This window comes from Pseudorca crassidens, chromosome 6, assembly GCF_039906515.1.
Source record: "Pseudorca crassidens isolate mPseCra1 chromosome 6, mPseCra1.hap1, whole genome shotgun sequence".
Lineage (NCBI taxonomy): Eukaryota > Metazoa > Chordata > Mammalia > Artiodactyla > Delphinidae > Pseudorca > Pseudorca crassidens.
The window spans coordinates 62,200,423-62,223,767 of record NC_090301.1 but is presented as its reverse complement, the minus strand read 5'-3'; the positions used below and the strand labels follow the sequence as shown (position 1 = coordinate 62,223,767).

Here is a 23,345-nt window from a genome sequence, read left to right as displayed (position 1 = left end):
CACTCATGTACCACTATCTACATTAAGAAATAGATTATTGATAGATATTTTATATTACCTTATTTCTAATAGAAAATGAATTCAAGTTAATCTGAAACTTCAAGGTGATGAAAGTTTTTTTTTTTTTTTTTTTCCCTTAAGACCAAAAAAAGCTCTGGAGAGTATTAAGGGATTAAACATTGAGATTAGGAAGAGGTTAGAAAGGGTTAGCCTTAATGCTGGTATTAAAATACTATATATAATAGATTCTTAAAGCAAGAGAATTTCTCATTGTCATTTAATTAGAAGGGCCATGCAACCTAGATTTTCCTCTCTAGCTTTATTGAGGTATAATTGACAAAGTTATATACATTTAAAGTATATAACATGATTGTTATATACATGTAACATGATGTATATGTTACAAAATGATTACCACAGTAAGGTTTAGTTAACACATTCATCACCTCATATGGTTACCTTTTTTTCGTGGTAAGAACTAAGATCTACTTTCTTAGCAAATTTCAAGTATATAAAACAGTATTGTTAACTGTAGTCACCATGCTGTACATTAGATCGCCAGAGATTTTTTATCTTACAACTGGAAGTTTGTACACTGTGACCAACAATCCATTTTCCCCATCCCAAGCCCCTGACAACCACCATTCTACTCTCTGTTTCTGAGTTCAACTTATTTTAGATTGCACTTACAAGTGAGATCATGCAATATTTGTCTTTCTCTGACTTATTTCACTTAGCATAATGCCCCTTAAGTTCATCCATATTGTCACAAATCGCAGGATTTCCCTCTTTTATGGCAGAATGATTTTTTCCATTGTATGTGTATCACATTTTCTTTATCCATCATGTTTTAGCTGACACTGAGTTGTTTCCATGGCTTTGCTGTTGTGACAGTGCTACAGTGGACATGGGGATGCAGATGCTTTTTGAGATAGTGATTTAATTTCCTTCAAATAGATTGAAAAGTGAGGATTGCTGGATCATATGCTAGTTCTATTTTTAATTTTTTGAGGAACCTCATACTGTTTTCCATAATGCTGTACCAATTTACATTCCCACTAACAGTGAACAAGAGTCCTCCCTTCTCCACATCTTCTTCAATACTAGTTCTTTCATGTCTTTTTGAATAAAAGCCATTCTACCAGATGTGAGGTGATGCCTCATTGTCATTTTTTTCTTTATTCTTTTTTTAACATCTTTATTGGAGTATAATTGCTTTACAATGGTGTGTTAGTTTCTGCTGTATAACAAAGTGAATCAGCTGTACATATACATATATCCCCATATCTCCTCCCTCTTGCGTCTCCCTCCCACCCTCCCTATCCCACCCCTCTAGGTGGTCACAAAGCACCGAGCTGATCTCCCTGCGCTATGCGGCTGCTTCCCACTGGCTATCTGTTTTACATTTGGTAGTGTATATATGTCCATGCCACTCTCTCACTTCATCCCAGCTTCCCCTTCTCCGTGTCCTCAAGTCCATTCTCTACGTCTGCATCTTTATGTGTATGCTGCCCGTAGATTCTTCAGAACCATTTTTTTTTTTTTTTTTTTTTTTAGATTCCATGTATATGTGTTAGCATACGGTATTTGTTTTCCTCTTTCTGACTTACTTCACTCTGTTTGACAGACTCTAGGTCAATCCACCTCACTACAAATAGCTCAATTTCATTTCTTTTTTTTTTTTAAATTTATTTTTGCTGTGTTGGGTCTTCGTTTCTGTGCGAGGGCTTTCTCTAGTTGTGGCAAGCGGGGGCCACTCTTCATCGCGGTGCGTGGGCCTCTCACTATCATGGCCTCTCTCGTTGCGGAGCACAGGCTCCAGACGCACAGGCTCAGTAGTTGTGGCTCACGGGCCTAGTTGCTCCGCGGCATGTGGGATCCTCCCAGATCAGGGCTCGAACCCGTGTCCCCTGCATTAGCAGGCAGATTCTCAACCACTGCACCACTAGGGAAGCCCCAATTTCATTTCTTTTTATGGCTGAGTAATATTCCATTGTATGTATGTGTCACATCTTCTTTATCCATTCAGTTGTCAGTGGACACTTAGGTTGCTTCCATGTCCTGGCTATTGTAAATAGAGCTGCAATGAACATTGTGATACATGACTCTTTTTGAATTATGGTTTTCTTAGGATATATGCCCAGTAGTGGGATTGCTGGGTCGTATGGTAGTTCTATTTTTAGTTTTTTAAGGACCCTCTATACTGTTCTCCATAGTGGCTATATCATTTTACATTCCCACCAACAGTGCAGGAGGGTTCCGTTTTCTCCACACCCTCTCCAGCCTTTATTGTTTGTAGGTTTTTTGATGATGGCCATTCTGACAGGTGTGAGGTGATACCTCATTGTAGTTTTGATTTACATTTCTCTAAAGATTAGTGGTGTTGAGCATCCTTTCATGTGTTTGTTGGCAATCTGTATATCTTCTTGGGAGAAATGTCTATTTAGGTCTTCTGCCCACTTTTGGATTAGGTTGTTTGTTTTGATATTGAGCTGCACAAGCTACTTGTAAATTTTGGAGATTAATCCTTTGTCAGTTGCTTCATTTGCAAATATTTTCTCCCATTCTGAGGGTTGTCTTTTCATCTTGTTTATGGTTTCCTTTGCTGTGCAAAAGCTTTTAAGTTTCATTAGGTCCCATTTGTTTATTTTTGTTTTTATTTCCATTTCTCTAGGAGGTGGGTGCAAAAGGAGCTTGCTGTGATTTATGTCATAGAGTGTTCTGCCTATGTTTTCCTCTAAGAGTTTTACAGTGTCTGGCCTTACATTTAGGTCTTTAATCCATTTTGAGTTTATTTTTGTGTATGGTGTTAGGGAGTGTTCTAATTTCATTCTTATGCCTGTAGATGTCCAGTTTTCCCAGCACCACTTATTGAAGAGGCTGTCTTTTCTCCATTATATACTCTTGCGTCCTTTATCAAAAATAAGGTGACCATATGTGCGTGGGTTTATCTCTGGACTTTTTATCCTGTTCCATTGATCTATATTTCTGTTTTTATGCCAGTACCATACTGTCTTGATTACTGTAGCTTTGTAGTATCGTCTGAAGTCCGGAAGCCTGATTCATCCAGGTCCGTTTTTCCTTCTCAAGGTTGCTTTGGCTATTCGGGGTCTTTTGTGTTTCCATACAGATTCTGAAATTTTTTGTTCTAGTTCTGTGAAAAATGCCATTGGCAGTTTGATGGGTATTGCATTGAATCTGCAGATTGCTTTGGGTAGTATAGTCTTTTCACAGTGTTGATTCTTCTAATCCAAGAACATGGTATATCTCTCCATCTGTTTCTATCATCTTTAATTTCTTTCTTCAGTGCCTTACAGTTTTCTGCATACAGGTCTTTTTTCTCCTTAGGTAGGTTTATTCCTAGGTATTTTATTCTTTTTGTTGCTGTGATAAATGGGAGCGTTTCGTTAATTTCTTTTTCAGATTTTTCATCATTAGTGTATAGGAATGCAAGAGATTTCTGTGCATTAATTTTGTATCCTGCTGCTTTACCAAATTCATTGATTAGCTCTAGTAGTTTTCTGGTAGCCTCTTTAGGCTTCTCTATGTATAGTATTGTGTCATCTGCAAACAGTGACAGCTTTACTTCTTCTTTTCCGATTTGGATTCCTTGTTTTGCTTTTTCTTCTCTGATTGCTGTGGTTAAAACTTCCAAAACTATGTTGAATAATAGTGGTGAGAGTGGACATCCTTGTCTTGTTCCTGATCTTAGAGGAAATGGTTTCAGTTTTTCACCATTGAGAACGATGTTGGCTGTGGGTTTTTCATGTATGGGCTTTATTACGTTGAGGCAAGTTCCCTCTATGCCTACTTTCTGGAGGGTTTTTATCATAAATGGGTATTGAATTTAATTGAAAGCTTTTTCTGCATCTATTGAGATGATCATATGGTTTTTATTCTTCAGTTTGTTAATATGGTGTATCACATTGATTGATTTGCATATATTGAAGAATCCTTGCATTCCTAGGATAAACCCCACTTGATCATGGTGCATGATCCTTCTAATGTGCTGTTGGATTCTGTTTGCTAGTATTTTGTTGAGGATTTTTACATCTATGTTCATCAGTGATATTGGCCTGTTGTTTCCTTTCTTTGTGACATCTTTGTCTGGTTTTGGTGTCAGGGTGATGGTGACTTCGTAGAATGTTTTTGGGAGTGTTCCTCCCTCTGCTATATTTTGGAAGAGTTTGAGAAGGATAGGTGTTAGTTCTTCTCTAAACGTTTGATAGAATTCACCTGTGAAGCCATCTGGTCCTGGGCTTTTGTTTGTTGGAAGATTTTTAATCACAGTCTCAATTTCAGTGCTTGTGATTGGTCTGTTTAGATTTTCTGTTTCTTCCTGGTTCAGTCTCGGAAGGTTGTGCTTTTATAAGAATTTGTCCATTTCTTCCAGGTTGTCTATTTTATTGGCATAGAGTTGCTTGTAGTAACGTCTCATGATCCTTTGTATTTCTGTAGTGTCAGTTGTTACTTCTCCTTTTTCATTTCTAATTCTATTGATTTGAGTCTTCTCCCTTTTCTTCTTGATGAGTCTGGCTAATGGTTTATCAATTTTGTTTATCTTCTCAAGGAACCAGCTTTCAATTTTATTGATCTTTGCTGTTGTTTCCTTTATTTCTTTTTCATTGATTTCTGATCTGATCTTTAAGATTTCTTTCCTTCTGCTAACTTTGGGTTTTTTTTGTTGTTTTTTCTCTAATTGCTTTAGGTGTAAGGTTAGGTTGTTTGTTTGAGATGTTTCTTGTTTCTTGAGGTAGGATTGTATTGCTATAAACTTCCCTCTTAGAACTGCTTTTGCTCCATCCCATCAGTTTTGGGTCATTGCGTTTTCACTGTCATTTGTTTCTAGATATTTTTTGATTTCCTCTTTGATTTTTTCAGTGATCTCTTGATTATTTTGTAGTGTATTGTGTAGCGTCCACGTGTTTGTATTTTTTACAGATTTTTTCCAGTGATTGTTATCTAGTCTCATAGCGTTGTGGTCAAGAAAAGATACTTGATATGATTTCAATTTTCTTAAATTTACCAAGGGTTGAATTGCGCCACAAGATATGATCTATCCTGGAAAATGTTCCATGAGCACTTGAGAAGAAAGTGTATTTTGTTGTTTCTGGATGGAACGTCCTATAAATATCAATTAAGTCCATCTTGTTTAATGTATCATTTAAAGCTTATGTTTCCTTATTTATTTTCATTTTGTATGATCTGTCCATTGGTGGAAGTAGGGTGTTTAAGTCACCTACTATGATTGTGTTACTGTTGATTTCCCCTTTTATGGCTGTTAGCATTTGCCTTATGTATTGAGGTGCTCGTATGTTGAGTGCATAAATATTTACAATTGTTATATCTTCTTTTTGGATTGATCCCTTGATCATTATGTAGTGTCCTTGTTTGTCTCTAGTAATAGTCTTTATTTTAAAGTGTATTTCGTATGTTATGAGAATTGCTACTCCAGCTTTCTTTTGATTTCCATTTGCATGGAATATCTTCTTTTATCCCCTCACTTTCAGTCTGTATGTGTCCCTAGGTCTGAAGTGGGTCTCTTGTAGACAGCATATATACAGGTCTTGTTTTTGTATCCATTCAGCCAGTCTATGTCTTTTGGTTGGAGCATTTAATCCATTTACATTTAAGGTAGTTATGTATGTTTGTATTACCATTTTCTTAATTGTTTTGGGTTTGTTATTGTAGTTCTTTTCCTTCTCTTGTGTTTCCTGCCTAGAGAAGTTCCTTTAGCATTTGTTTTAAAGCTGGTTTGGTGGTGCTGAATTCCTTTAGCTTTTGCTTATCTGTAAAGGTTGTCGAATCTGAATGAGACCCTTGCTGGGTAGAGTAATCTTGTTGTAGGTTTTTCCCTTTCATCACTTTGAATATGTCCACCACTCACTTCTGGCTTTCAGAGTTTCTGTGGAAATATTAGCTGTTAACCTTATGGGAATTCCCTTATATGTTATTTGTTTTTCCCTTGCTGTTTTTTTTTTTTTTGCGGTACGTGGGCCTCTCACTCTTATGGCCTCTCCCGTTGCGGAGTACAGGCTCTGGATGCGCAGGCTCAGCGGCCATGTCTCACAGGCCCAGCTGCTCCGTGGCACGTGGAATCTTCACGGACCAGGGCAGGAACCTGTATCCCCTGCATCGGCAGGCGGACTCTCAACCACTGCGCCACCAGGGAACCCCCGCCCATTTTCTAATTGGGTTGTTTTTTTTTTTTTTTTTTTGCGGTACGCGGGCCTCTCACTGTTGTGGTCTCTCCCGTTGCGGAGCACAGGCTCCGGAGGCGCAGGCTCAGCGGCCATGGCTCATGGACCCAGCTGCTCCGCGGTATGTGGGATCTTCCCGGACCGGGGCACGAACCCGCATCCCCTGCATCGGCAGGCGGACTCTCAACCACTGCGCCACGAGGGAAGCCCGGGTTGTTTGTTTTTTTGGTATTGAGCTGTATGAGCTGTTTGTATATTTTGGAGATTAATCCTTTGTCCGTTGTTTCATTTGCAAATATTTTTTTCCGTTCTGAGGGTTGTCTTTTCATCTTGTTTATGGTTTCCTTTGCTGTGCAAAAGCTTTTAAGTTTCATTAGGTCCCATTTGTTTATTTTTGTTTTTATTTTCATTACTCTAGGAGGTGGCTCAGAAAAGATCTTGCTGTGGTTTATGTCAAAGAGTGTTTTTTCTATGTTTTCCTTTAAGAGTTTTATAGTGTCTGGTCTTACATTAAGTCTTTAATCCATTTGGGGTTTATTTTTGTGTATGGTGTTACGTAGTGCTATCACAAGTAATGGACCTGGAACTGTAATTAAAAATCTTCCAAGAAACAAAAGTCCAGGACCAGATGGCTTCATAGGCGAATTCTATCAAACCTTTAGAGAAGGGCTAACACCAGACCTTCTCAAACTCTTCCAAAAAATTGCAGAGGGAGGAATACTCCCAAATTCATTCTACGAAGCCACCATCACCCTGATACCAAAACCAGAAAAAGATATCACAAAAAAAGAAAATTATAGACCAATATCATTGATGAACATAGATGTAAAAACCCTGAACAAAATACTAGCAAACAGAATCCAACAACATATTAAAAAGGTTATACACCATGATCAAGTGGGATTTATCCCAGGGATGCAAGGATTCTTCAGTATACCCAAATCAATCAGTGTGATACACCATGTTAACAAATTAAGGAATAAAAACTATATAATCATCTCAATAGATGTAGGAAAAGCTTTTGACAAAATTCAATACCCATTTATGATAAAAACTCTCCAGAAAATCAGCATAAAGGGAACCTACCTCAACATAATAAAGGCTATATATGACCAACCCACAGCAAACATCATACTCAGTGTTAAAGAACTGAAAGCATTTCCACCAAGATCAGGAACAAGACAAGGATGTCCACTCTCACCACTCTTATTCAACATAGTTTTGGAAGTCCTAGCCACGGCAATCAGAGAAGAAAAAGAAATAAAAGGAATAAAATTGGAAAAGAAGAAGTAAAACTGTTATTGTTTTCAGAAGACATGATACTGTACATAGAAAATCCTGAAGGTGCTACCAGAAATCTACTAGAGCTAATCAATGAATTTGGAATGTTGCAGGATACAAAATTAATGCACAGAAATCTCTTGCATTTCTATACACTAACAACGAAATATCAGAATGAGAAATTAAGGAAACAATCCCATTTACCATTGCAACAAAAAGAATAAAATACCTAGGAATAAACCTACCTAAGGGGGTGAAAGGCTTGTACTCAGAAAACTATAAAACACTGATGAAAGAAATCAAAGATGACAAAAAGATAGAGAAATATACCATGTTCTTGGATTGGAAGAATCAATATTGTGAAAATGACTGTACTACCCAAAGCAATCTACAGATTCAGTGCAATCCCTATCAGACTACCAATGGCATTTTTCACAGAATTAGAACAAAAAACTTTTGCAATTTGTATGGAAACACAAAAGACCCCAAGTAATCAAAGCAATCCTGAGAAAGAAAAAAGGATCTGGGGGAATATTTCACCTCACTTTTTCCTGGATTGTGAGATTTCTGTTGAGAAATCCACTTGTAGACTTATGGGGGCTCCCTTGTGTGATGATTCACTTTCCTCTTGCAGCTTTCAAATTTCTCTCTCTGTCTTTGACTTTTGATAACTTAGTTATAATGTGTCTCAATGAGCCCTTTTGGACTAAACCTGTTTAGGGACTTCAGGGCCTCAGGAATCTTGATGTCCATTTATTTCCCCAGTTGGGGAAGTTTTCAGCCATTTTATCTTTGAGGAAACTTTTGATCCCCTTCTCTCTTCTCTTTTTGTGATTCCCATAATCCATATATTGATTCTTTAAAAAACTTTTTAATTTATTTTTTAATTTATGGCTGCGCCAGGTCTTAGTTGCGGTGTACAGGATATTCATTGTGGCATGTGGGATTTTTAGTTGCAGCATGTGGGTTCTTAGTTGTGGCATGTGGACTTCTTAGTTGTGGCACGTGAAATCTTAATTGTTACATGCATGCAGGATCTAGTTCCCCAACCAGGGATTGAACCTGGGCCTCCTGCACTGTGAGTGCAGAGTCCTACCCACTCGACCACCAGGGAAGTCCCCACATACTGATTCTTTGTTTTTCCATAAGTCCTTTTGGCTTTCCTCATTCGTTCTCATTTCTTTTTCGTTTTGCTCATCTGACTGGATAATTTCAATTTACTTGTTTTTGAGTTCACTGATTCTTCTGCTTGGTTGAAGTCTCCTGTTGAAGTTTTGTGTTAAATTTTTTAGTTCAGTCATTATATTCGTCAGCTCTAGGATTTCCGTTTATTTTTTAAAGTGGTTTCCATATGTTTTACACTTGTTTTATTCATGTATTTTCACCCTATTTTCAGTTATCTGTGTTTTCTTATAGGTCACAAAACTTCTTTAGGAGTATTATTTTGAATTCCTTGTTGTTCAATTCATAGATCTCCATTTCTTCAGAGTCAGTTATTGGAGCTTTATTAATTTTTTTTGGTGGTTTCAGGTTTAGTTGATTTCTTTGTGATCCTTCTGTCCTTGTGTTGGCATCTGTGCATTTGAGGAAGTGGTCTTCTTAGGTTCACTTTGTCAGGGAGAGAGCTCCAGTCAGCCCAGTTTGGGATTCTGGATGGGCCAACTGGTAGTGTACACTAGCAGGCAGCATTTGCTTTCAGCATGTCTAGTGAGGTGGGGCCACTGCCCATGCTTTGAGGTTGGAGTGGCCTGCTGGCTCGGTTCCATAGTTGGATGAATCTACTGGTTAGGCTCCCTGGGTGGGTAGGGCTGCTGGCTTGGATCCATGGTCAAGTGGGGCCACTGTCTGGGCTCCATAATCACCTCTGGTTGTGCAGGGTCACACACTGGGTTCCCTGGCTGGGTGGTGTAGCTGTTTGGACTCTGTGATTGGGTGGGGTCGCAGGCTGGGTTCTTAATCACTGCTGGTTGGGTGGGTCCCAAGGCTGTGCTCCCTGGCCAGATGCCGGTCTGTACTTCCCGTTGGGTCAGATTTTTTGAATTAGCCCTGATTTTGATATTCTCTTTGATTGTTTCTTCAAACCATTGAAAGCTAAGGGAATTACAATATTTCATTATTTTGGCTAGCCTACATCTTCCAGCTTATCTCTTTTATCTGGACACCATATGAGAATTCTTTCTTTGACTGTGGTTTGAGAAAATGTCTTCATAGATATGGTGGAAAAGAGTTCCAGATTAGAAATTAGGCAGTCCTGACTCTAATCTCCCATGGATTATTGGGTCAAATGGATGTGCATTCATACTTTTGGTAGTCCTCATATTTGGTATGTTAATTTGCACTCTCTCCAACAGTACAATCAGAATATCTGTCACTTTATTACCTGGTCAGGACAGTATATCATCAAACTTTTGGTCTTTGCAAATATGATAGGTTCAAAAAAGTTGTCCCAATGTGGTTTTTTTTCGTTTTTGGTCCATGTGTTATTCACAGGTGTGTTATTTAATTTCCAAATTTGGGGAACTTTTTTAGGTATGTCGATTACTGATTTCCAGTTTATTGTGTGGTCTGAGAGCATACTTTATGTAATGTCAGTTTAAAATGCTTCAATTCCACAAAGTTGATAAGATCCATATATCCTTTTTTTGATATTTTCTGCTTGTCGGTATTGCCGTAAATCTCTGGTCTGGTCTAATTTCAGTTCCAGTGATAAGACTGGATCCATTGTGTGCTTAGGCAGTCATGTCTTATTGAGGGAGTGTAGTAGTCTACTCACTGCCATAACATATTACCACAGCCTTGGGGGCTTAAACAACAGAAATTTATTTCTGGAGGCTGGATCAAGGTGCTGGCGGGTTTGGTTTCTCCCGAGGTCTCACTCCTTGGCCTGCAGATGACCACCTTCTCTCTGTACACCTGGTGTCTCTTTCTCTTCTTATAAGGACACCAGTCCTATTGGACTAGGGCCCCACCCTGTGATTTCATTTAATTACCTTCTCAAAGGTCCTGTTTCCAAATACAGTCACACTGGGAATTAGGACTTCAATGTATGAATGTTAGGAGGCCTCAATTGAGTTCTTAATAACAGGAGGGGCATGGAGAGTGGGTATATGTGTTGGAAATATTTGTCTTGTGCTAATCCTATGCAGTGTAGTCAATGTATATGTTGATAAGTGTATACAATGATTATTTGGAAATACTATCTGTATGTTTAAGTTAATTATATGATTCTGAGTTGATAATATCTGCTTCCTTCTTAAAAATCTAAAATGAAATGAGACATTTTATGAGCAGTGGAATGAGCATCCAGCTGTTGTAGGGTGAAGTGTTCTGTTAGGTCTAATTGGTTGATAGTATTTTTAGTAGTTATCTATTTCTGTGTAACGAATCACTCCAAAACTGAGCAGCTTAAAATGACAAACATTTCTTATTTTATACTTTTTGTATGCCAAGGATTCTGAAGTGGCTTAGGTGTGTGGTTATGGCATAGTGTCTCTCAAGAGGTTGTAGTCAAGATCTTGGCTGGGGTTACAGTCTTCTGAATGCTTCTTGGGATGGGAGGATCCACTTCTAAGATGGGTCACCCACATGGCTGTTAATAGGAGGGTCAGTTTCTCAAAATGTGGGCTTATCATAGGGCTGCTTATTAGATTTACTTTCATTTTTTGTGCAGATGTGATGACAATGAATTTTCCTAAATTTTTTCTGAAAAGTTTTTATTTCTCCTCAGTTTAGAAAGTTATTTTGTGTTAAGAATTCTGGATTTGCAGATTTGTTTTCTTTTAGCACTTTAAATGTGTCTCTCCGTTGTGTTCTGGATTGTGTGATTTCTGATGAAAAGTCTTCTATCTTTTGTATCTTGGTTGCTCTGTACATAATGGATCGTTTTCTGGTTGCTTTGAAGATTTTCTTGTTGTCACTGATTTCAGCAATTTGATTATGATGTGACTTGGTATGGCTTAAAAAAAAGTGTCTTATGCTTGGGGTTTGATAAGTTCTTACATGTGTGATTTTATGGTTTTCAACAAATTTGGAAAAATTTTGACCATTCTTCACATGTTTGTTCTGTCTCACCTTCTCCCCTTTTTGGGATTCCAATATAATACAATATTGCTTGTTATTATCCCACACCTCACAAAGACTCTGTTCTTTTTCTCAGTCTCCATGCTTTATTTTGTATAGTTTCTTATTGCTTTGTCAGTAAATTACTGATCTTTTCTTTCTTGTGTCTAATCTACTGTTATCCCATCAGGTATATATTTTTTGTTTCTAATGTTGTATTTTTCATCTATAGAAGTTTGATATGGGTCTTATTTATTTATCTTCATGGTGTAAGGTGTGAGGAGATTCTCCCCTGCCACCCCAAAACTGGCTGGTTATTCATTTATCTCAGTACCATTTCTCTGAATGAGCCATGTTTCCTCGTAGATTTGAAATCTGCCTTTGTCATAAATTAAATTCCACATATATTTGATTCTGTTTGTGGACTCACAGCAATTAATCTGTCCATTGATAACGTCTTTTCATGTACCATTACCACATTGTTTTCTTTCTGCCTTCAAGCATTTAATTTATAATTTATTTATTATCTTAAAAGTTAAATACATTGAGTCTTTAATTTTGCTTTCAAATCTTCTGATCTTATATGCCTTCTCTAATTGAATTTAGAACTTTTAGTTTTCATAAATATTTTACTTTTACTTTTCTAGTACTTTAGGCCCCAATAAATAATATTAAACTTACATAGATGGAATTTAAAATGTTTCCTTTTGTTTCTTAACTATTCATGTAATCTAACAGTTTTAGACATGAGATGAATCTGTACCTTAATCAAGCCATACATATTAAAGATGTAGAAATGTATATCTAGAGAAATGGTATAAGTACACATATAGGTGAATTTCTGTCCCAACTTCCACTTGGTTTACTTTATAGTTTATTTAATTGCATTTATCATTAACGTCTACTCTCTAGAATGTAAGCTCCCTAAAAGCTAGATAACAAGACTTTTTTTTAAACACTTTTTTCTTTTTTAAAAAAAATATTCATTCATTCATTCATTCTGTGCTGGGTCTTAGTTGTGGCATGTGGGATCTTAGTTGTGGCATGCGGACTTCTTAGTTGTGGCATGTGGGCTTCTTAGTTGCAGCATGTGGACTCTTAGTTGTAGCATGCATGTGGGATCTAGTTCCCTGACCAGGGATCGAACCTGGGTCCCCTGCATTGGGAGCGTGGAGTCTTACCCACCGGACCACCAGGGAAGTTCCAACAACACTGTTTTGATTATTTTAACTTCAAAATAAGTTAATACCTGATAAAACTATTCTACTTTCATTACACTTATTTTACAGAATTTTCTTAGCTATTCTTAATTTTCTGTTGGAACTTCAGAATCATCTTGTTTGTTCCTTACTGATATTTTTTCTGAGGTCATATTAAATACATAGATTAGTTAGATACAATATATCTTTACGATATGCCTTTTGTGATCTTCAGGAGTCTTTTAACAATTTTATTGGTTAGGTGTGTCATTTAGTGTTTCTGATACTTCCCTATCTGTAAAATGAAGAGAAGAGAATATTTCAGGGGCTTTTTAAAAAATATAAATTTATTTATTTATTTGTTTTTATTTTTGGCTGTGTTGGGTCTTCGTTGCTGCACATGGGCTTTCTCTAGTTGAGGCAAGCAGGAGCTACTCTTCGTTGCGGTGCGTGGGCTTCTCATTGCAGAGCATGAGTTGTAGAGTGCAGGCTCAGTAGTTGTGGTGCATGGTCTTAGTCGCTCCGCGGCATGTGGGATCTTCCCAGGCCAGGGATCGAACCCACATCCCCTGCATTGGCAGGTGGATTCTTAACCACTGTGCCACCAGGGAAGCCGCTATTTCAGGGACTTTTAATTTGGGACGCATAACTCTCCAGAGATCTCTATGAATTACCTTGAATTATATGCAAAATCATGTATTTGTATGTAATTTGTGCTAAGTTGGGAATGTAATGTACATGCCACAGTCTAATTTTTAGGGGAGCTTATTTCAGATGCTTCTCTAATTTTTGAAATGTGTGGTTGAGTTATTTGAGTTGGCTTCTCCTTGCCTTTCTGCCCCCAACCAAGTCTCAGTAATTTGGAAATGGATGACCAGAATGCTCTGGTCGTTTTTCTTTCCTCCCTTCTATGTTCTTCTCATCCTATCCCTTTCCCTCCTGTCCTATTCTGCCCGCTCTCTTTTTCTCAGCATACAAGAACTCTGCTTTTAGTCATTTAAATTTGGTATCAGTGGAATCACAAGGAGGGTTTCTGGAGCGCTGGTAATATTATGTGGCTTGGTCTGATTGGTGCCTGCATGGGTGTGTTCAGTTTGTGACACTTCATTGAGCTGCACACTTAGCTTTTGAGCAATCTTCTGTCAGTTATATGTCAATGAAAAATTTTTAAAAAGTTGAGGTAAAATTAAATTTGGAGAGATTATTTTATCAACTGTTTCTATACTTCTATTTGACCATTCTATTTATTTCCATAGCATCCTGTTTCTTTAAGAAATATTTAGCCTTCTTACTCATTCAAAACCATTGGATTCCTTGAGGAAAATATCTGTGACCTGTGAACTGCAAATGCAAACACATTACTTCCTGCCATTTTTCCTTTGGAACCATACCAGTTGTCTAAAAAGCCCTTTTGCTGTTCGCTTGGGGAGAGATCTTTAGTACCTGATTATATGCAGTTGCATTTGTCATACCTCTTGACAATATGTTCTACCCACAGAGCTTTGCATGCCTAGCATAGCTCCTTCATTTCATTTGGTCTGTAGCCCAAATATCACCTCTTCAGAAAGGCCTTCCCTGACAAACCGAATTTAAAGGCACCTAATGGCTGCGTTCTATAAATAATGCTGTGATATTATTTTTGTAGAGCGTATTTTTCATATTTATATTTTTGTTTCTCTCTCCTCTGCCCTGCCCTCTTTCCCTCCCCCCTCCCCCTTCCTCCAGTAGAAAGTTACCTCCATGAGAGCAAGGCCTCTATTCCTAAGGCCTAAGTGCCAGGCATATAGTTGTTCTTAAAATCATATTTGAAAATCTGGGATTATTAAATGGGTTTCTGTTTTTCCTTTAATTGGACGCCCTTGAAATCATTTTTGGAGTTCTACTATTAGATTAAATCTTTGTTTCACCAAGCCTTTATTGAGCACTTGCTATGTAATATGTAAGATGGTTTAGTTCCCCACACTATTTTCTCAGCGTGAAATACAAAAACCAGTTTTGTTTGTTGATCTTATAGTATCTTATAGTTACTCTTGTAAACTCAGTCCCTAGGTTGCTTAGGCCATTCTTGCTGCTCCTTCAGCTTAGTTCCAGGTTGAATTGTCACTCCTTGAACCCACCGCACACCGTTCAAATGCTCTTCACTCTCTGTCCAGTAGCTCTTTTTGAATTAATTTCTTTCCTACACAGAAAGTGTCTAAGAGAGCTTTCTGTGCCCTCCTTTATCTAATCTTTTCTCTCTTCCTGCTTTTTCATTGTATCCTTTAGTCTTTGTGCCCCAGTATGTCTTCCCTTTCTTCTCTTCTGGCTTTCCTTTTTCTTTCCTTCACATTCATGCTTGTAAGCACTTCAGTTAAATTATCTTAGATCACCACAGGTTTCACAGAGCCGATTCTTTTTTTTTTAATCTTTAAAGGTTTTTAAAATAGAGTAGGATTTTAAAAATTTCTTTGATTTTACTTAGATTTTGTGTACCCCATCTGAAAGAAGTTCTTAAGTTTCTATTTCCCTTTAAATAAAGATTTGGACTTTAAGGTGTAATACTTTCTAATTTTTTTCATTATATGATAAATATGAAAATGATATTTGGATGGGACACACAGACAACTGAGGAGGCTGCCCAGACCCTCCTGGTCTGTCAGCCTGAGGACTGATGAAATCCATGTCTCTACACTGTAATCTATTGACCTGATGTTTGGAAGCTCTTTCGTAAGAGTAGATAGACTTCAGTAGTATGTGAACACTTGGTTTTATTTTTTTTGGTTGTGTATATTTTTCTTTTTTTTAAAAATTATTTATTTATTTATTCATTCATTCATTCGTTCTGCACCAGGTCTTGGTTGTGGCACTTGGGATCTTCATTGCAGCATGCAGCCTTCTTAGTTGTGGCATGCAGACGCTTAGTTGAGGCATGCGGACTTCTTACTTGGGGCATGCGGACTTCTTAGTTGCGGCATGCATGCAGGATCTAGTTCCCTGACCAAGTATCGAACCTGGGCCCCCTGCATTGGAAGTGCAGAGTCTTACCCACTGGACCACCTGTGTATATTTTTCTTAAGAAAGAGTTATAACTTTCATTAGATTCTCAAAGGTGTCCATGAGTCAAAAAAGGTTAAGAGTTAATGTTCAAACTGTGGAACTAAAGCCAAATGAATGGCATAACTTATTGTTTTTGGAGTAAATTTTTTTTGTTTTGATTACACAGTTTTACATATATTTGCCATGCAAAATTCAAACATTGTAGGTAGAATTAATGTAGAAAGTAAAAGTATGCTATAACCCAGTTTCAGTTAATTTCCACAAAATTTGGTGTACATTTCTCTAAATATTTTTCTCCATACATATATTATTTTTTTCTATTCTTTCTCCAAAATATATGTGTGTGTATGTGTGTGTGTGTGTGTGTGTGTGTGTGTGTGTGTGTATATATATATGCGCTATGTAATTCTTTTCTCCCTTATTTTGGATATAATTCTATTTCAGTACTTGTTGATCTCCCTCATTCTTTTTAATAAATGCGAAGTATTTTATTGATCTACTCTAATTTGGTTAATCTTTATTCTGTTACTGAACACGTAAGTTGTTTCTAACTTTTTTGCATTGCAAACTGTGGTACAGTGAATATATCTGTAGATATATCTTGCAAATTTAGGATTATTTCTGTATAATAAATTACTAGAAATAGAAATGCTAAGCTAGGGTTATGAACACATTAAGTTTTAGTAGATATTGTCAAAATGACACCCAAAACTGTATCTATTTACACTTCCATGTGTATGATAACAAATTTCTGAACATGCTTTCCAACAATGAATTAGTAAAGTGAATTTTCCCTAACCTGCAAGATGAAAAAACATGTTTGTGTTACCAAAAATTTCAACCATGCACAAAGGTAGAGACAGCAGAACATTCAACCTCCATATACCCATCATTGGACTCAATGTTTATCAAGATTTTTGCCACATTTGCCTCATTTGCCCTTTTTTCTCTTTTGCTAAAGTATTTTCAAACAAATCCCAAACATTGTGTGACACGCTTCAGTATTCATCTTTAAAAAATATGAATATTTCCTTCCTTTTAAAAAATTTTTAATTTTTTAGTACAGAAAATTTCAGACATATAAAAGCAATGAGTATAACCCAACTGATATGACATTTTATTAGGAAAAAACTCCTTTGGTGCTATTTATTTATTTATTTTCTTGGCTGTGTTGGGTCTTTTCTAGTGTGGTGAGCAGGGGCTACTCTTTGTTGCGGGGCGTGGGCTTCTCATTGTGGTGGTTTCTCTTGTTGCAGAGCACGGGCTCTAGGCTCGTGGGCTTCAGTAGTTGTGGCACATGGGCTCAGTAGTTGTAGCTCGCGGGCTCTAGAGTGCAGGCTCAGTAGTTGTGGCGCATGGGCTTAGTTGCTCCGTGGCATGTAGGATCTTCCTGGACCAGGGCTCGAACCTGTGTCACCTGCATTGGCAGGCGGGTTCTTAACCACTGCACCACGAGGGAAGTCCCGTTTGGTGATGTTTTTTAAGGACCAGTTAAAGCTACATTCTTTTGATTTGGTGCCTTAAAAATCTGAAGGGAGTGGTACTTTTCTGGCTTTGATATTGCCCCACATTCTGCTTAATGAGTGTAATATAAGAAAACCCCTTATCAGTCTCCCAGTTTCTACAATTAACAACTCAAGCTGGGCTTGGTATACTCCCAGTTACTTCCCTTCACCCAACCAGATTATTCTGAAGCAAGTCGCATACATTGTAGCATTTTATTCATAAATATTTATATAGATACATGTAAAAGACAAGACTTTCCTATTCAATGATAACCACAATGTTGTTGTCATACCTACACAAGATAATTCCTTAATATTATCAAATATCCGCAAACATTTTCTTACGTAATCACAGTGCCATTATCTTACCTAATAAAACCATGTAACGAACTAGTACCCAGTTCTTAATTGGACTTCCCCTGTTGTCTAAAAAATGCCTGTTTCAAGTTGGTTTGTTAGAATCAGTAAACACATAGTTATTGGGTTTCTCAGGCCTCTTTAATAAGTGATCCTTCTACCTCCTTTTTTTCCCTGCCACTGACAGGTTGCAGAAACGGAGTCAGTTGTCCTGTATAATGGTCTACATTCATGATTTGTCTATTTATTTATTTTTGCGGTGTCATTTAACTTGTTCCTTTATCTCTTATGTTTCCTATAAATGGAAGTTAGCTCTAGAGACTTGGTGTCATTCAAGGTCATCTTGTTTGGTAAAAACTCTTTGTAAATGGTGCTCTGTACTTCACAAGCATCATAGCATCTGATTTTTTCTCACTTCTAATGATACTGAGATTGATAAGGATGTAACAGTCTGATCTCTAAGTGGAAAATTTCCCCTCAAGCCTTCCTTTAATGGCTCCATTGCATGGGTCAGTTATTTTAGTAGGTATCACAAAATGGTAATTCTCTATTTATTCATTTTTTATTTTAATAAACTTCATTTCTTTGATTATTAGAGAACTTGAGCATCTTTTCATATGTTTCTTAGCCATTCACTTTTTTGGTGAATTGTTTATGACTTTGGCTGATTTTTCTATTGAATTATTTTCTTTTTTAATCCATTTTTCTAGAGTCAAAAATCATAGATATTAATCTTTCATCTGTTTTATCTATTGTAAATATTTTTTGGTAACACAATAATTGTTTTCTGCAAAGAAACTTTTGATTTATGTAGCCAATTTTTATCTTTCTTTTATGACTTTTGGTTTCAAATCTTAATTATTAGACTTCTGTTCTTTGAGATAATATAGGGGAATAGTTCATTTTCTTACTAGTAATTTTTTTCACATTTGATTTTTGATCTGTATGGAATATATAATAGTTTGTATATGGTGTAAGATAAGGATCAAATTTATCTCCTGCATGGAATCAATTGTCCTATAGCAATTTATTGAAAGTCTTCTACCCCCCCCCCGCCCCCCACATTGATTAACATAGTCATTACATAGTCTATTTCTAGACTCCATTGTGGTCCATTGATGTTATCACATTACCACAGATTTTACTTTAATTTTAAAAAATCTTTATTGGAGTATAGTTGATTTACAATGTTGTGTTAGTTTCTGCTGTACAGCAAAGTGAATCAGTTATACATATACATATATCTACTCTTTTTTAGATTATCTTCCCATATAGGTCATTATAGAGAGATTACTACAGATCTTAAATTATGTTAGCTTTATACTATGTTTTAAAGTCTAGGTCACTGTCATTAATTTTTTTTTTAAAGTTTTATATATTTTTTTAACATATATATTCTTCCATTTGAACTTTAGAATTAGTTTGTGATTAGTCCCATTGGGATTTAAATCCAATGTCATTAAGTTTGGTGGAAGTGACATTTTTTAGAAAAATAAAAGTTTTTTCCACTTGAGAATGTAGTTTTTCTCTATTCAGATCTCTTACGTTTTTCAGCTAAAATAGTTTCTCCACCCATCGTAATAAGTTTCTTTCTAGGTATGTTGTATGTTTAGTGTGGTTATTTTGTGTTTGGTCACAAAATACCTTATTAGTGACTATTTGGATTGTGAACATAGATTAGTTTATTTCATTTTTGCTCAAATATTCCAACCATACTTTAAAATAAGTATAAATAAGATTAGAAGGAATGTGCATACTTAAGTGTATAAATTTTTCAAATAAACTTTAAGTATTGATATTACTTATCTATTCATTAATGCAATAAGTTCGAAACAGTTAAGGAATAGAAAATGCAAATTCTTGGGAATGATCAGTTTGTACTTAATGGTTTATGAAGGGTAAAAGTAATAAAGTAATACTTGCAAGTAATAAATTGTAGTTAAAAAATATAAACTCTGTAATGAGATTTTGTTTTTGTATTCTAATTGGAATCTAACTAGAATGGTCTTTTATTAGGAAGAAATCTTCCTAAGTGCCAGTTTTTATTTAAAGACCAATTAAAACTATATTCTTTTAACTTGGTGCCTTAAAAATCATAAAAGTAATACATTGGCTTTGATATTGGCCCACATTCTGTTTATGGATATTGTAAATAGAAGTAATAGATTTCTTAGCCATTAATTCTTTTCTTTTTCATATTACAGGTTTTGCAAAAGGCATCAAATTAAATCAAGTTCAAATATTCCCTGTGTCCCCAAAGACTTACTGATGATGTCTGAATTTGTTCTTCCAAGATTTATTTTTTGTCTTATTCAGTACTTAAGAGAAGGCTATAATGAACCAGGTATGTTTAATCCACTTTTCATTAGTACTCAAGCAAAGTTTAGCACTAATAATGAGGTGAATTTTTTCAGATACCATTTTTTTGCTTAACATTTTTTATGTGATGACTATGAAATACAGAGACTAAATAAAAACATACTAAATATCAATTATATAACCTCATTGATACTTGTAGGCACAGTTTGGCAGTCTCTGCTGCTGGGATCGTAAATGTTTCTGATCAAACTTATTTGGCCTTTTGCAGATGAGGAAATAATTATTTTATGGGGTTAAAGTGACTTTATTTGTGATTCTGTTATAATAGAGCATAATTAAGAAGTCCTGGAAATGTTTGACTTTAACTTAGATTTTTAGAAGATAAAAATTTCACCAATATCTTTCCCTCCCCCTCTCTCCCCCTCTTTTTTGTAGAGGTCTATACATTTTTATTCCCCTCCATATATAATAACTTATGAGAGGGTCAAATTTCTCACTCCCATATTACCGGTAGAATGCATGGGCGTAAGCATCCTAATAGTATTAAAAAGAGAAAAGAAACATGCAAATTACAGATATTCTTCTTACCTTTTAAGATTTAGTCACAATCTTGATTAATATGCATTAGTTAAATATTTGTATTTAGATAACATTTATTAAAGTTCTCAGTCTGACATTGTGAATTACAGATATCAGTTAGTGGTATGAAACAAATTTGTTAACTTTTTATGATGTCTTTTACCTTTTTAGTGATACTTGCATTTTTATCATTTAAGGGACTGCATTTGCATTACTTTTAGAGCTTTTAAATTATTTAATTCTATAAATCTTAAATCCAATTTGAAACTATGGCACACATGTTTATCTTCTATTTTCCATCCTAAAAGTGTGAAGAAATATGTATCTCCATCATTTCTAGAACTATCATGTTATTTGCATTGTGAGCGAATACTTATAGTTCTTCACTTTTACATTTTAAGCAAAATATACAATCTTTTGTCAAGTACTTCTCTTCCTCTCAGAGTATGTCTTAAAATATAGAAAGAAATATTATTTTGATTTAGTCCCAAACTGCTCTCTCTTTGGAGTGAAGGAAGTGGAGACCAGCTGGGTTATTGAAATTGTCTTCCATTTTATTTCTCATATGCTAGTTAACAGATTTTTTGGATGTTTACATTTTGTACTACAAGTGTCCTATTTTAGAAAAGTAATAGGTAGAAATCATTTATTATGAGAACCATAAAGCTTACCATTAGTTTAATCAAAGAGTAATTCATACGAGTGTATTATATTTATTTTTTCCTTGGTGACATTTAGCAGTTATAAGTGGTAGATGACATGCATACGTAGCTTTGATAATTATGTTACCATTATCTGAAAACATAAAGGAATGAATGGAAGTACTTTTTTTGTCTTAAGATGAGTTTCATGAACTTAGGTTCATGAAGTTTCACTCTCTGTATTACCACTTGTGCTCAGCATTAATTTCTTCTGTGTATGCAAAATCTCTGCATTACTTTCTGCAGAGATCACTGTTTAAAATTAAAGAAAGGACTTGAAATCATCTAATCTGAGATATGGAAGCTCAGATAATCTTGTGGTTTGACAGTTGCCTTGAATTCCATTTCCCATTTCACCCTACCATCCTTAGACCAGTGCCAGAGCTTGTGTTAGAGCCCTTGGAAATCAAGAACAAATGCTAATTAAATATCTACTATGTTACTACATAAGTCATTGGGGAGAATATAAAGAAGAATAATACACGGTATTGGTTTTCTACTGAGAAAGTAAGGTTTTTTGGCTTGGGTTCCATGACTCAGAGTTATCTAGAATTTCATTCACAGGTTATCTTTGAACTAGGTTGTGAGTTCCTTGGGGGTAGGAACTATGTCTTATTTAGTTCTGCTTCTCAGTGCCTGTCGTGTAGTAGATACTGAATAAATATTGAATGAACTTGATGACCCCTTTCCTGGGCACACAGGCCCCCTGTTAGCTTCGTTATATGTATTCTTCTTTTAACCAGTTATGGCTAAGCTCTAAATCTCTCTATTCACTTCTTCCTTTTAGACCTCAGTTTCTCTAAAACATCTTTTTTTTCTTTTCCTCTTAAATATTCTTTTTTAGTTGCTGTTCAGGTTTCTTCTCTCCCCCTCTACCAGCATATCTTGCCTGGTATTTTAAAATTGTTTTAGTAAAAACATCCGTATTTTTCATTTTAGTTGCTTTGACCTCTAGCTAATATGAATCTGTATTTTTGGAATATGATAGTGGATGGGTTATTTGCTGCACAGGTTTAAATTTAGAGCTGACATAATTTTGTCCTAATATTCTTATACTATCTCAATATATTTCATTTCTCCTTTTATTTTAGAGAATGATCTTAACTTTTTTCTTAAACACTGTTTATCTAATTTTGAGATGGTCTTATGATTACATATATATATCTGGAAGTTTAGGACCCTAAATTGAATGCTTCTTACACAAATTAAGTGCTTAATACCTTATGAAGTCATCTCTTTTCCCCATCAGTCTTTTCTCAGAGGACTGACTTCCTAAACAAGTCTATCCTAGGCTGGGTGCTTGGTGGGCTCCTGCTTTCTAAAGAGAATTCTTATATTAACTCTTTGATTATAAAATACTGTCATCTAAGTCATCATAATTTTAAAGAATAAAATATTGTTCTTAGCAAAGTATTTTAAAGAAAGTTGATTATATTTTTTTTAGCAGCTGATGTACCATCAGAAAAAGACCTTAACAAAGTCCTTCAGCTTTTGGAACCTCAAATTTCCTTTTTAGAAGATCTAACTAAAATGGGAGGAGCAATGCGGTCTGTTCTTACTCAGGTTTTGACAAACCAACAAAGCTACAAAGATCTGACTTCTGGTGAGTAAAATTTAGAAGAGAAGAAAGTTAAAATTTGCTTACATTACTAAAATAATTTAAAAGTTGTGTATTTTAGAACTTAAAAGTAAAATGTAGATTTTTTTTAATAGACTGCTAAAGCTGGAAGTTATTAAGAATACTTCTTAGTTTATGGATGAAGAAATTGAACCCCAGAAAAATTAAATGACTGGTTTAAGACCTCACAACTACCTGATTTTAGAGTTGGGACTAGAACCCAGGTTTCCTAAATTTGGTGTGACATATTCGTAATTATATTCCACTTCCCCTTTTCCAAACAATAACAGCAACCACTTTTGTGTCTTCATTTTTGTTATTCTAAACATTTGTGTCGTGTGGCCTAGGATTTTATAGTGATGTAGAGTTTAAGTTATAAAACTTGGAATTATTAAGTATATTTGTACTGTTATATAAAATAATTTCATTTTTAAACCTTTAGTTCAAATTTATAGTATGGTAAATATATCAATTATTTAAAAATCTTATAG

The 23,345-nt window shown here is 35.7% G+C and overlaps 1 protein-coding gene across 9 annotated transcripts in view; it reads left to right on the top strand.

The window, feature by feature from the left end:
- Positions 1-23,345, top strand: part of UBR3 (ubiquitin protein ligase E3 component n-recognin 3) — a 230,802-nt gene that overhangs the window by 22,242 nt on the left and 185,215 nt on the right. For 6 of the 9 annotated variants that reach the window (XM_067741585.1, XM_067741583.1, XM_067741588.1 and 3 more), the window contains 2 exons: positions 19,842-19,981; positions 22,681-22,839. In XM_067741585.1, the coding sequence (XP_067597686.1) occupies positions 19,842-19,981; positions 22,681-22,839 (299 nt within the window). The remainder of the gene's footprint in view (positions 1-19,841; positions 19,982-22,680; positions 22,840-23,345) is intronic. The other 3 variants (XM_067741589.1, XM_067741584.1, XM_067741591.1) reach the window with 1 other exon arrangement.